This window comes from Canis aureus, chromosome 1 (genome assembly GCF_053574225.1).
Source record: "Canis aureus isolate CA01 chromosome 1, VMU_Caureus_v.1.0, whole genome shotgun sequence".
NCBI classification, from domain to species: Eukaryota; Metazoa; Chordata; class Mammalia; order Carnivora; family Canidae; genus Canis; species Canis aureus.
The window spans coordinates 57,790,310-57,805,899 of record NC_135611.1 but is presented as its reverse complement, the minus strand read 5'-3'; the positions used below and the strand labels follow the sequence as shown (position 1 = coordinate 57,805,899).

The window sequence follows — 15,590 nt, the reverse complement described above, 5'->3', positions numbered from 1 at the left end:
GATGTGACATTGAGACCAATGTTCAATCATCAAGTTCTAGAATGTCTGATGGATAATACTGAGGACCTACACAAGGGGCAGGTAAAAGACATTTTTTTTTTTAGAGTTGAGAAGAATGATTTCAAGGAGCATGACATATCTCTGGTATGTGGAATTACAGAAGTAGTTGCACAAGATTATTTAGCATGGGTTAGGATGGCCCAAGATGATCTCTTTTAAACCTCATGTGCATCATTGACCATTTATCCCATAAACCTGGAAAGACTGAGACCTTGAATCTCAAACAGCCAGGCTGGGAGCAGAGGCACTTACTTAATAAAGGAGGTAGAAAATGAACATCTGATCTCTTATGTCCCTGAAGGCACCTCTGCAAATGGTAAATATCTTCTTAGGTTCAGCCTCACAGGGAGGAAGAACACTTTTGTAGCTGGTAGACCTTATTTTATAGACTAGGGATGAGTAGTCTTAAGTCAGGCAAGTCAATGGTTCCTTTCAGTAGAGAACTATTAAGGCCATTATTTGGACTCTATAAAGCTAATGAGTCTTCAAAACAAGCACTTGTTCACATGCCTTTTCCAAATAAGAACTATCAGTTTAGGCTTAACATTCAGGAATGATGGAGGCTTTTTCTTTTTCCTTGAGATTCTATTTTATTTAGCTCCATGATAAATCTGACATTGCACTTGAAAATAACCCATAGAAGTGATAGAGGAAGGAGCTGAAATTCTCCTACCTGAATAACATGATTATACAATGCTATCTCCTTCACCTCCAGGTGCTGTTTTAAAGACTTCCTCTTGTACAGACGGTAACACAGCCAGCTTGAGATGCTAAGTGATATTTAACCCTTGGCATTTTCTTATTGGCATTTGATTTTTGTGATAAGTAGGTCTTTTTTCTCTCAATGAGAACTGATTGACACTTATGTTCCCCCTAATGCAGTAGTAAAAGATTTAATAGAAGTGGAACATGGTTGCTACAGTATATTTTCAGGCACTAAAGTTCGAGCAGAATGGAATAAGGGCCAGGTGGCGGTATCTACAAACTGTGCTAATAGCTCCATCAACAGATGTTTAATGTACTTAGAGTTATTCTCCACATCCTACTGTTGCTAATACATTTCCTCCCATACCTCCTCTCAACACAAAAATTTTGAGAGGAAAGGAAACATTAATAACCCCAAAGTGTTTAATTTTAAAGGATATTTAGATCTTAATACTGATCATAAGGTGACCTATTTGACCACTGGATGGCTTATTGCAGGCTCCAATAATTTTGTTGCCATCATTAGTAAAAGTTGTTAACCAAAGGAAGGCTTAAAAATGTATAATATTCTCCTATATTTACCCTTGGATTGCATACTGCTTTAAAGTTATTTTTCAATGGATCAAAAATACAGAAGGGCTATAGAGTGATATTTTAGCCTTGGGTGCAGATGAAGCCAACTAGCTACCTCACCAAGTATGAGAAGGGTGCTGGCCTGCCAGGGAGAGCCCCTGCTTTCTCCAGAGTTTTCAGTTCTATGGTCAGTCCATCAAGTCAGGCAACCAAGATGGAGTAGACAATTTTAGAGAGTGGCAAGTCAATTATCAGGGCATGCATCTATTTTTTTTACTACAGTGGGAAAAAAAGAATGGAGAGGTGACTCCCACCTGGTGCAGCACCATCTGTAAATACCTTAGGAGGTTTATTTATAGGATTATCCAGGCTCCACGTTGCCAGATAGAGAACAGGGCCCTGGGGAGGTGCTGAGCTAAAGGACAGAGGAAGCGCTGTGAGAGAGTTTGGGAGCATGTGGCGATGGACTTCTCAAAGCTTCTTTGAGCAATTCAAAGGGAACATGGCAAGGGAGGGAGTGGACAAATGTGGGCCAGCCCATAGAAGAGTCCTCTACCCAGGCAGCTACATGGATAGGTCCTTGTCATGTACCCCATCCTTGTTCTTCTGCATTTCTTTTCCTCACCTGATCAGATTGTCAGCTTTTTCCATTTTTAGTATTTCTATATGGTGGAAGAGGCCTCCAAATATGCTTCAGGCTCAGGAAATCATGATGCAGCAGTGCTTGAGCATTCATTCCCATTTGACAAATTTTAATCTGTTCTATAATTCAAAGTATGCGCAAGGTGAGTTAGCTATAATTTGGTTCATTGGCAAATGAGCACAAGAGAAAAGGCATCCTAAAACAAAATCATAGCATGTGGGTTTTCTGTAACACTCATTTTAAGTTAGATGTCAACAACAATAGAAAGAATAACTACCCCTCTAAAATTAGATTGAATTGGAAGCACCATATGGTGGTTGTAAGAGCTTTGGAAAGAACGCCAATGATGCCATCTGTAGATTTTTCCTAACGAGGCCTTAAACAGTTATGAAATGTTGGGAAGGTCACCAGCCTATGTGGTCATCAGGGCAATTCAATGGCCACTACTGTCCTTTCTAAACTGTAAAATGTTTCCTGATCCTTATCATTAGGTTCTGTTTCTGCTTGAGAGAATGCCCGCTGACATTTCTGCTTGTGGCCTAAAACAAAGGGCAAGTTAAAGTAGAAGCAAAATTGAGTAATTTGAATTCTTGTTCTAACACAGATTAAAATTATAGAAGGGCACTGTTTTATGTGAGATCCTATTTCTATTTAGTTAGATTAGCAATTATCATTTAAAATATTTTCAAGGTAGTTTAGACATAACGATTTGCCTAATTAAGGCATGAACTTGAGAAAAGACATCTTTAAATGAAGCGACAGGATGTGGGTATTTCCCATAATCATTTAATTCTACAGTATGAAAAAAATATCAACAGTTAGCTTAGCAGGAGAGGCGACTCCCTTGAGAAGGAGCAAGGGATGTGCTGAGTCTGAGTAGGTCTTTCTAATGAAGAAAGGCGCAGAGTAGAAGTAGAAGGCCAAACAGAGAGGAAGATAAAAATTAAAACAAAGTAATATTTGAAGAGACTACAATACTATTTAGCTCAAACCACAAATAATAATTATAAAAACAATGATGTGAAGTATAATAGGAAAACACGATTGTGATATAAAAATGTTTTCTAACACTTTTTAAGTCATGTTAGTGAGACAGAATTCATAGGTTACATATTCTCTTTTTTTATTTAGCCTTTTCTGGTTGTCATATACTTGAAAATTACAGAAAATATCTTTTAAAAAGCACCCTGAATCCTATATCACAGTAAACACTATTTACATCTGGTATATTTCTTTTCAGATATATACATTTAAAAAGAAAATTTGGATCATAATTTATAAACAGGATTATATACTTATTTTCCCAGTACTGATTTTCATGAATATTTCCCCCACAAAATCAAATAGTATTTAAAAGCCTAGCTTTAAGTGGGCCTATAGTATTTGTTGTCCAGATGAAATCATTCCCCTGTTGTTATAAAAAGTCATTAGTTGGTGCACCTGGGTGGCTTAGGAGGTTAAGCATCTGACTCATGATTTTGGCTCAGCTCATGATCTCATCTCCATCATGAGATGGAGTCCCAGTTCAGGCTCCACGCTCAGCAAAGAGCCTGCTTGAGATTCTCTCCCCCTCTCTCTCTGCCCTCCCCCCACCCCGCAAAAAATAAATAAATAAGAGAAACTTTAAAAAATAAAAGTCACTATTCCTCATCACATGGGTATGGGCAGTTAGAAGCAATAGACTCAATGCTCACATAGCAGCATGCACAAGTTTTAATCCTAAATGGGAAAAAAGTAAGTAACACAGTAAGATATATAACATGGAACTATTCATATATGTAAAAACATGTGCATGCCAGAAAACAGTTTACAGGGTACAAAATCAGGGCTGAACACAAACACTCCCTGCGTAATACATCTTTAGCCGTATCAACTACAGAGGAACATATTGTACACACGGTGACTTAAAGTTCCACTCCTAGGCAAAGGCCTGATAGATCTGTGGACATATGTTCACCAAAAGATGAACCAGAAGCTTCTTAGCAACACTATTAGTAAGAGCAAAACCAGAACCTACACAAATCCCAACAATAGAATGGCCATGAATAGCGAATAGTCACAAACTGAGCTGTTATACAGCAATAAAAACAATCTTCAATAGCACACAAGAACTTGAATGAATCTTAAAAACACAATGTTGAACTAAAGAAGATAGATATGTAAGAGTCCAAATGGTATTGTCCTGCTTATATAATGTACAAAACAAGCAAAATCAATCTCTCCTGCCAAGTCAGGATGGTGGCTCCCCTCTAGTCGGGCAAGTGAGTAGAAGATGCCCAAGAAACGCTGGTGGGGTGCTAGCCACAACTGCCCCTTGATCCTGGGGCTGATGGCACAGGTGTGCTCAGATTGTGAAATTTGCCAAACTGCACACTTAGAGTTAAGTGGAATTGTCTATATTTTTTATGATATTGCAGTACAAAAGCTTTTTTAAAAAGTTATGCATTAGATACATTAGAGCGGTTGCCTATCAAGGAGGAAATGAAAGAATGAATGAATCAGCTTTAAATGTATGGTTTTCAAGAACTTATTGCTATGGAATATCAAAGAATTTTCTCATTTTGTTATAGGTTTTAGAAGAGTAGGTTGCTCATTTTTGCTTCAGGGCTTTTTAGAAAACATGTGGCAGAGGTTGAAATTATGTAAGCATCTGGATATGTCTTGTTACTAAGATTTTGAGTAATTGAATCTTAATAGTTCTCCCAAAGTGAAATCAAGAGTGGCAATTATGATTTAGAAAGCAACTTCTTAAAAAAAAAAAAAAAAAAAAAAAGAAAGCAACTTCTTTTGCCTTAATGTAATGATTTAAAAATTGGATCTTTTAGTTATTTCCATTTTTAGAACACAATATTTATTTCACTTTACTTTTTCTTTTCTTCATTTTCGCCTCAACAGCAACCTTTCTAAATATTGTTGAACATAATCACAGGCACTTCCTGCTGAAAGCAGACATTTTTCCTTCCAGAACAACCTAAACAGATTAGAAATCACAAAATGCTTCTAATTTTAATTCCCAGCAGAGAATTGCTAGAAGGGTTGTTTTAGGTTATCCTGGTGACATTTATTAAGATCAGAAGGTGCAGAGATAAGACCATCAGAAATGTTTATCTTATTTAACTATTTAGATCCTCCCACACCTGCTTAGCCCAGTGACCCTAACTCTCCTATAATTGCCTATATTAAATGTTTAGTGGGCATGAGGCAAGAACATGCCAGCTGAAACAAAACGCGTATGGCTTTCTTTTACATCAGTTCCTATGGATGGTTCTAATTCCACTTAATGGATAAGATAAAAAGACTTTCACTAATTGAGTCACTTATTATATGAGTGTATTGCTAGGCATGTAGGAAAGCTTTCGCCAGGTGCTCTAATTTTATTTTTCAGTAGTATAAATGTAATTGGAATCAAAATTTAGTCTACAAATAATTTTTGTCTCCTCCAATCCTTTCTGTTTTTTTCTGACAATTTTTATAAAGAAGTCAATTGAAATTTTGCCTTCTTGCGTGACTTTTTTAAAAAGCAACTTTATAAAACATTCAGCAATTGAATCATTTCTTAGTATGTCATTGCTCTTTCTTTGCATTCTAAGCCACAACTGGCAATTTAATGTTGAGCATGTGACTTACGAACGTATAATTTCAGAATGACATCCTTTAAAAAAAAAAATGACATCCTTTTTGATGAACTGAAAACCCACCCCTGCAACAAACTCCTTGTCTGTATTTTTATCTTTTTCTAATTGCCCATTTTTTCTAAAATTGCATGCTCTGTCATAATACGGGTTCCAGTAGACTTTACCAGGTCTTGTTTGTGTACGTGTATCTATCGCATGGGAAATAGATGCACATGTATATAACTCTTCGTTCTTGAGGACATTCAATGAATAAGAACACAGAATCATGTGCTCTATAGTTTACTGAAGCCCCATGGAAAACCCTACTGCAGTAGCTATGCAAAGTTCTGGTTAAACATTGTCCTAGCGTTTGCACTGCTCCGTCTGTTGTTTTTACGCTAGACTCAGCCCAGGTTGGAGGCAGTATTGACTTTGTAATTAAACCATTTTACCTTCAGAATTTTGTAATCACTGCATTTAAAGCCATCTGTTGTGGTAAGAGGGTAAACTCTTTTTCCTTTCTACCTTGAAAGGAAAAAATCTAAGTCACCCCTTTTTTTTTTCTTTTTTAACTTTCAGAGTCCTGATTTTAGGGCCTCGATCTGGTAACATGTTAGTAGAGAAAAAAGGAAGAAATTCTCTCTGAGTGATAGAAAAGGAAGTCTGTCATCGAATTCACAATAAATACAAACAGAATACCTGCTTTTTGCCAGAGGTCTATTTTTCCCTCTTAAACATGTAGAGCTATTGTTAATTTATTAGAGGAGAAATGGAGTGATATTAAAGACAGATTTTGACATATTTCGTGGTGTCAGATATTTTCCTTGCTAACTTACCATGATATTGGCAGGACTCTAAGAGTGTGCCTTTGCTGTGGGTAGCATGGTTCTTATTACAGCGAGTGAGGAGGGCTCATGACACAAATAGGATGTTCAGGGAAGGGGAAAATACTTTTTAAATAAGTGGCTTATCAAATGTATTGCCTTCATAGTGATGTGTCTTTCTCTTCCCAGAAAGAAGAAACACAAGAATGGCCTAATTTCCATCTCTGGTAAATCTATGTAAAGGGCCTGAAATTAATCCCATCCCTCACCCCCACACAGTGGATGAGCGTAGTGTCCGAACTATGATAAATCGTACTTTTTGTGTTTAGGAAATACAGCAAAAAGAGTTTGGAAGTACGAACTTTAGAGTCAGGACAGGGCCCAAGTCATGGCCTTATCACTTTTTAGCTTGTGGTCATGGAGGAGTCACTTAACCCCCCTAACCTGAGGTCCTGTCGTCTATAAAATAGGGAAAAAAGAAGTACTTCTGTCGCAGGTTTGCTGTGGGGTCTTTATAAGATAATGTAAAATGCTTCACATGGTGCTGGACATGTGGGAGGCACAGAGAAAAATCTATCTGTCTCAATCAATTTCACGTGTAACATGCAGTGTAGCTCATCAATCAAAATACCTGGATATGTGGTTTAAAAGTGGACTGTTAAAGCAATTTCATAGTTCTCGTTGGCTCACATCTATTACGTATGTCCATCTGGGCAGAGAAACAAGACAGGGAAATAACTACCAACTATTGTAAAATTCATTATTAATTGAATAGTTCTTCCCCACTCCACCCCCCCAAATAATTTGGAGACTGAACGAAAAGTGCAATTCAGAGATTCCTCTTAAATGGCCCATGGCAAGCCAACAATAGCTGACTATGGTTTGGGACAGGGGTGAGATGGGGTGAGGAGCAGCGCATGGTGTCATCCCCGGCAGAACCGTATAGTCTCAGAATGCAAGCTTTCACCTCCTGATGCCTGGCTTTAACTTAGCCTTGCTGCTTACTAGATGTGTGACTTTTGGGAACCCACCTGATGTCTCCAGTATCTAGTTTCCTCATCTGTAAAATGGAGATAACAGAAGTACCTACCTTATAGAGCTGATGTGCAGATGTACAAAGGTAATGCCTATAACCTGTTTAGCACCTTGCCTGGCACAGAGTTGACACCCAGTAGATTTATTTTTTATTAAAAGAGCCCCATAATATGTGATGACTGCCTACTGAACATTGGAATTCAAGATAAGAGAGTTTCTAGTGATGTCATGAAGGTTCAGAAATAGTTGAGTATCCAATTTCTCTTAAAAGTTTTTCATCCTCTGCCAAACTCAAGGATAATTTTTTCCTTTTATAGTTATTGTGACCATATTAGTAGGAGCTATTATTAAAATCTTGCTTATGTCAGACAACCAATAGGTCAATGATCCTTTTTACCCTGGAATGGAAGATGAGTAATTTACCTTTAGCAGCACACTGTGCTAGGCACATAAAAATTACTTAAGAAGTGTGCATTCAGTTGAGTGTATCAATAATAAAGTTGATCCTTGAAACCATGGATGTGTGAAAATGTTTATAGGATAGTTCTGATTAAAAAATGATATAAAAAGTCAAGCAAAAACTTCATAAAATATATCGTATTTATATTTAGGAAAAGATATGAAAAATTTTATCCATCATCTGTTATGATGAGCTTGGAAGTCTTCATAGTAATCCAAAACAATTCTGATACCTATAAAAAGTATTGTATAGGACACCTGGGTGTCTCAGCAGTTGAGCATCTGCCTTTGGTTCAGGTCATGGTCCCCGGGGTCCAGGGATCAAGTCCTACATCAGGTTCCCTGAGAGGAGCCTGCTTCTCCCTCTGCCTATGTCTCTGCCTCTCTCTGTGTGTCTCTCATGAATAAATAAATAAAATCTTTTTTAAAAAAAGTATAAACTCATAATCCAGCAACACATTAGGATATGTAACTATTCTCATTGTTAGAAAACTTTAGAAAATCTATGAAAAAAAAGTAAAAGTATGTAAGCTTCAAATAAACTAAAGCTAACATGAGGAAAAGAATTTCTGAGTAATGGAAATTATTTTGGCAACTGGGGGGATTTCTGACTGAACATTCTGTGGGTTTAAAAAATCCTATTTCATGTTCCATAATCAGCTCATAAAACAATATTTTCTAGAATGTTGAATATCAAAGAATTTCTATCTTCCCTAAAACTCAATCTGGTTTACAATCCCCATGGAGTAGGGAATTTCTCCCCATTGAGAAATAGGAGCTTTCCTGAACTAGCCATAGCTTAGCAACAGATCAATGATGCCCCCTTGAGCTACGGACAAATTCCTTCTCTCTGAGCACGGGAGGTACAGAGAGGTGGGATGGAAAACCTTGTAGTCTTTCTGGAGAGAAAACTGTGTGTCCAATAGGAATCACAGCTAAAGGACCAATGTGACACTGCTTGGGGGGTTACAAGTATTCCTTCAAGCGATTATGTGAATATATTAATAACATGCTATCATTAGCCTTTGTCCAGTTCAAATACTTTTCTTATTCTTATCAGCACAGATAAAACGAGGTAAACCAGATGTGACGGAAAGCACGGGAACCCATCAGCTGTGCATCAGCCACCCGATTGTTCTTCTGTGGCTGTGGTCATCTTGCCAGTCAACCAGTCACAAAGTCCACAGCTTTGATCTCAATCTGACTCTATTTGACAAAGCCAGTTGCAGATGCTCTTCATGGAGACAGCAGATTACAGACAATACCATGCTAAAGAAAAGCTATCTTCTAGCCATGGATACGCTGAAAGCTATCTCTTTTAATCTGGGATATGCTTGTTTCGAGGAGTCGGAGTAATGAGGTGGCAGGGGAATGGAAGGCATCTCTTTAACCCAATTACAAAATCTCTCTAAGGAAGACCGCATTTAACAGCAACAGCTAAGTAAAAGTTGTATATGCCATAAAAATCATGTAGATTCATTCTCAAAAAGTGGCTGGAAAGATTGACAATACACCCAGGCAGCTGAATAGGCTCCACCTTTCCGCAGAACACATCCACTTTGAGCCTTTGCAAGCGAGCAACAGTAACAGAAGCAGATGATGGGGAGTTAACTTGCAGGCATGCGATACAAATCTTTAAAAAACCAATTTTGACCTTTGCTATCCCCGTGACTTAGGCAGGAAATTTGGATCTCACTTAGGCCAACAACTATAGAAGGAAAAATGTCACGGTAACAATTTAGTTGGAAGTACTCTTTAACTACAAGATATATGGCTTCAAGTTGTTACAAAGCACAGAGCCCTTTTCTTTGTCACTTGAAATTGTACTATCAGAATTGAGCAAATGGCTCTGTTGATGTCAAAAGCATGACCTTTCCAGAGTGGCTGCACCAGTTCACATTCCCACCAACAGTGTAAGAGGGTTCCCTTTTCTCTGCATCCTCTCCAACATTTGTTGTTTCCTGCCTTGTTAATTTTCCCCATTCTCACTGGTGTGAGGTGGTATCTCATTGTAGTTTTGATTTGTATTTCCCTGATGGCAAGTGATGCAGAGCATTTTCTCATATGCATGTTGGCCATGTCTATGTCTTCCTCTGTGAGATTTCTGTTCATGTCTTTTGCCCATTTCATGATTGGATTGTTTGTTTCTTTGGTGTTGAGTTTAATAAGTACTTTATAGATCTTGGAAACTAGCCCTTTATCTGATATGTCATTTGCAAATATCTTCTCCCATTCTGTAGGTTGTCTTTGAGTTTTGTTGACTGTATCCTTTGCTGTGCAAAAGCTTCTTATCTTGATGAAGTCCCAATAGTTCATTTTTGCTTTTGTTTCTTTTGCCTTTGTGGATGTATCTTGCAAGAAGTTACTATGGCTGAGTTCAAAAAGGGTGTTGCCTGTGTTCTTCTCTAGGATTTTGATGGAATCTTGCCTCACATTGGAAAACTGTGTGGAGGTTCCTCAAACAGTTAAAAATATACCTGCCCTACGACCCAGCAATTGCACTGTTGGGGATTTACCCCAAAGATACAAATGCAATGAAACGCCGGGACACCTGCACCCCGATGTTTCTAGCAGCAATGGCCACTATAGCCAAACTGTGGAAGGAGCCTCGGTGTCCAACGAAAGATGAATGGATAAAGAAGATGTGGTTTATGTATACAATGGAATATTACTCAGCTATTAGAAATGACAAATACCCACCATTTGCTTCGACGTGGATGGAACTGGAGGGTATTATGCTGAGTGAAGTAAGTCAGTCGGAGAAGGACAAACATTATATGTTCTCATTCATTTGGGGAATATAAATAATAGTGAAAGGGAAAATAAGGGAAGGGAAAAGAAATGTGTGGGAAATATCAGAAAGGGAGACAGAACGTAAAGACTGCTAACTCTGGGAAACGAACTAGGGGTGGTAGAAGGGGAGGAGGGCGGGGGGTGGGAGTGAATGGGTGACGGGCACTGGGTGTTATTCTGTATGTTAGTAAATTGAACACCAATAAAAAAAATAAATAAATAAAGTAAAAAAAATAAAAAAAAAATAAATAAATAAAAGTAAAAAAAAAAAAAAAAAGCATGACCTTTGAGTTTGAACCTCCTGTTTAGGTGGGCACACTGCAAAGTGTTCAAGTCCCACCCCGCCTCAGCAGCCCTAAAATGTCAGATAAAATGGCATTGCATTCATGCTAGATTTTGAACTCTTAGTCTCTAATCTTTTAAAGTTAATGAATAAAACTGAAGCCCTTTCTCAGTTGCACTTCCTTTCAAAAATTGAAAGAAGATACACTTATCTTTAAGACATGCAATCTCATGCTCAGGACATCACTCTAGAGCTGACTTGGCACTTCTCCCCCCACTCTTATCGTTTGGCCACTCCTCTTGTCATTCAAATTTGAGAGCTTCTCACATTCTAAGCTTACTATTTATTTACCTACACATTCTACAGAAACTTTTACCTGTCCACATTAAGCAGTTACTGTTTTAATGCCGATTTTTAGCTGGAAAGGTACAAATAGTCTGCTCTATTTTGGTTTTCATCTTGCCTTTGGCAAATGCAACAATATCTTTAAAATTTATTGTGTGCGTATTTGTCATGGACCAATCTATCATTCTCCTTGACTTGGGACCGATAAAATGGGATAATGCAAAGAGTTTTCTTAAAAACAAGGCAAGTATTAAGGGTTTTTCTGTCTATTCATCTGGTCCATCCGGTTCAAACAGGGCTTGCTCAGTGGCAGAAATCTCAAGAAAACACACTTTAGCCCCAGGCCACTAGCAAACATCTCCTTTTGTAGAGTATTTGCTTTCAGAAATATCTAACGTTACTCCAAATGCCTACCGAATGTGTTAAGCTCAAATGGAAAAGAGGAAGATGTTGCCCAGTGAATATATTACTCTCCTTAAATGAAAGCATTTCCAAAGGCTCAAAGAATATGGAATATTCTAAGCATGACTTCTCATCCGTACTGCAGATGGGCAGACCACAGTGGTGGCTGCACTGACCTCGGCGTATGGGTGTCCTCTTACCAGGGATCACCGAGAAGTCATGAGGAGTAACTGCTCTCTGGCTCTTTCCCTATTCTTTCATTTCACATCTCACCCCCTTCTGCTTTTTTCTATGCACATATTATGTGACATTTCTAATTTGAATTTGTTGGAGATTATCATTTCCATTACAAGAAGAGTAAATGATGTATTGGGAACCACTTTCATCCCATCTCGATGTTCTTTTTCAAAAGTGAAGAATTTGAATGCATGTACTCAAATGATATGCAAATTCATATAAGAATATCTATCTTGTCTTAAGTCTTCTTTCTGTTTCTCTTTTTTTCTTTCCTTTCTTTCTCTCACTGTGGTAACCAGGGCATAAGGGCAGCTGGAACATGTGGCCTTTTATTTGATCAAGGGTAATGATCAACCAAGCCCAGAGGAAGGTAGGCCAGCTTTCCTAGTTCACCTGTGAAATAGAATCTTTTTACGTGCTCTCCAATTGTGAGTCCATCTGTGCCACCATTAAGAAGGAAAAATGTACAGAAATAAAGGGGCCCGAACACAACAGGAATGAATATTTAAAGTTCATTTGAATATGCATATGTAGGGGCTGCCACTCTATGAATGGAAATATGTCCTTTGCTCCTTTCTGTGAATCAAAAAGAGCCACAGATGGGTTGCTTTTGTTGTTTGCTTGCTCTTATTAATTTTCTTCTCCGGCATCATCATTTTTGTCTTTGCATTTATCTTTTCTTCTTTTTTAGATTTTAAGCAGAGGGCACAATTCTCAGGATTATACCAAGAAAATCAAGCCATGCAGTTATATATTTGCTAATCATAGTTTCCAGTACAAATGGGCTTCATTTGTGAAGAAAGACAAAGTAGGGGAATTCATTCCTGGGCTTTCTCGATATTTGCTATGCTAATATGTTTTTTCCAGCACTTGAGGAAAATTTGTTTATACAGAGTCTTGGAGTTCTAATAAATCTTGACTATTTTTCAAATACAAGTCATTCAAAATGATGTTAATACATCAGATTTCCCAAGTTTCTGATGTAACAGCTTATTAAACACCACTGGGCATCTGGGCCATTCTGATGCTACAAGCACCTTTCTTGCTCATGTCTGATTCTATATGCTTTTTCTGGGGCGAAAGACTCAGATTTTACTTAGTAGTACTGCTCTCTGTGCAGACAAGCACCAGATAATAAAATGAAGTATACCTGTCAATGGCTGTTGGCTCCGGAAACCTCATGTTAGCACAACTCAGGGTAATAGCAGTTGGTGCTTAACAAGACTTGTCGATTGACATACTGATTACTTCGGAAAAGGCTTCTAGAGCTGCCAGTGGAAAGAAATGATAGTTGGCTGTGCGATGGGGGCAGTGAATAAAGAATTGTCATGTCAGCTATGAGCTTCAGAAGGGAAAGATGGGGAAACAGAAACTGGAGAGGTTCATCGATAGAAAGTGAGATGATTAGAAATGAGAAGAAAATAGAACAAAGACATCTAGAAAAGTCACGTCATCCTAACAAGACTGTTTTGATGTTACAATTTTCACATTATGACTATTCTAACTTTTATATGCATTCATGAAACTAAAAAGACAAAGCATTAAATTTCCAGGTTAAAAGAACAACCACATTGTAAGCATAGCAGGACACCTTCACCACATTTCTAACTCTCACTCTGTCCTCCAGGTAACACTGGAGATGAAGGAGTGAGTCTGAGGGCTGGACTGGGGGTCAGGAATGCAGTAAGGATATCTACTGTGTGTTTTATAAACATATATCAGAACTTCTTACTTCACCTAAGGACCAGGAGAACAATATATCTTTGCATGTTCTCTGTACACATGTGTGTAATGCATTGGCTTAAAACCTACCCTAACTCAACTCAGGAAGCCCGAGAATCCTGTGAGATATGCCCATTAACTTGGATTTTGCTGAAATCTTCCCCTCATCATAAAGCTTTGTAGCTGTGTTGCTTTGATAACTGAGCTTGTCTTTTGGATGAGGAAAACCAAATCATGAGGTCATTTTACTACTGATGTAGCAATTTCATGACTGGTGTAGCAAAAGAAGACAATCCAGTAGAGAAGTCTTTCTGGCTAAATGCTGCTTTTACTCACCGATTACCAAGTCCATCCCATTTTTTTTTCTGCCAGGATTTTGCAGGAGAGCCTGGAAGAACAAGACTCACAAACTCCTGTTGCACGTTTTGCCAACATGTGGGAGTAGATGGTGAACAGCGTGTGAATAGGGGATGCTGTGGCAAGGTACTGAGAAGACAATAACAATCAGTGAAGCCTAGTGATGCAGCCAAGCCCAGATGAGAACATCTCTTCCACTATGTCACTCCTTCATTACCTCCACCTCTTCTATACCCTCAACGTCTTCCACTCTGACAGTTGTTTCCCTGTAATCCAGATGCTCGCTTAAACTTCTCTCACTCAGACAGAACGTAAAGACTGCTAACTCTGGGAAACGAACTAGGGGTGTTGGAAGGGGAGGAGGGCGGGGGGTGGGAGTGAATGGGTAACGGGCACTGGGGGTTATTCTGTATGTTAGTAAATTGAACACCAATAAAAAAAAAAAAAAAAAAACTTCTCTCACTCAAAATGAAGAAAACCCAAACACGCTCTTTTAACTCTATAGGATAGTTTTTAAAAAAATGTTCCGTACTCACTGTCTTCCTTTCCTCACATCCCATTTACAACTCAGTCCAAACCCATACAAGCTGGCTATTGCTCAGAACCCTCCACTCGATCGTCCTCAAACAGCCCATCGATTTCCACCTTCCCAAACCCAACAGATATTTTCTAAACCTTTTCTTATGGAGCATCCCTACTATGTTTGTCCTCTCTGACCATCATATATTCTTGAAACTCCCCCACTTTCTTGACATCAGGTCACAACTTTCCCCTTTCTCTGCTCCCAGCTCTGATCATCAGTCTCCTTCATGAACATTCTCTGTATCTTCTCTTTAGAGAAGATAATTAATTGCAGGACTTTTCTCAGGAATCTTCTTTTGTCCCACTGTTCTGCCTACCTATGAGTCTCCCTGGGGAATAGCTTTGTCACTTACAGTTTTAACTAATACCTCATCATAATGACCAACAAGTGCAAATTTCAAGCCATTGTAATTCCCCTGAGTTTTAGGCAGAAACGGGCCCTCCAGGCATACCTCAAAAGCACCTCAGAATTCATTTGTGTTAAAATGATTATGTTTCTTGTGACTCTTCACCCATATATCCCTCATGGAAATACCACACTTGTTCATATTTCCTAATCACTTGTTGACGTCACCACAAACCAAGTCTCAGATCAGCTCTTCTCTTTCTCGTCACCCTGCCCACAAGGTCCATTCAATTAATCGAGTCTGTCTTCTCCCCTTTTTAACCTGTTGAATTTATCACAAGAGTTGAGACCTAAACCACCTTTTACCTGGAATATTGTAGTCTCTTCCTCACTGATTCTACAAATTGTAGAAACCCAAAGAATTCCAGGCCCTGCTTTCATAGGACACATGGGGCTTCATCCCATGAGTTATTTGTACTCCAATAGAAGCATCCCATGAGTTATTTATACTCCAATAGAAGCATGAGCACACAGACCTGCCTCAGGAAAACCAGTCCAAGCAGAAGTTGGTTTCCTTAGCATAACTTAGAAAGTCCTTGATTGTTGGATG

The 15,590-nt window shown here is 38.5% G+C and overlaps 1 protein-coding gene across 7 annotated transcripts; it reads left to right on the top strand.

The window, feature by feature from the left end:
* The first annotated feature begins 33 nt into the window (after positions 1-33).
* LOC144315738 (uncharacterized) lies at positions 34-9,379 on the top strand. 7 transcript variants are annotated; one of them, XR_013381535.1, is made up of 4 exons: positions 81-144; positions 776-885; positions 6,609-6,646; positions 8,974-9,379. XR_013381535.1 is itself a non-coding variant. In XM_077900720.1 (4 exons), exons 1-4 carry the CDS (start codon positions 131-133, stop codon positions 9,267-9,269), a joined length of 381 nt encoding a protein of 126 aa, XP_077756846.1. In that variant the 5' UTR covers positions 121-130; the 3' UTR covers positions 9,270-9,379. The 7 variants fall into 7 exon arrangements, 1 of the variants encoding a protein (XP_077756846.1); XR_013381544.1 differs by lacking the exon at positions 776-885 and adding an exon at positions 6,175-6,310 and having other exon boundaries at positions 82-144; XR_013381538.1 differs by having other exon boundaries at positions 93-144; positions 776-834.
* Positions 9,380-15,590: the final 6,211 nt, after the last annotated feature.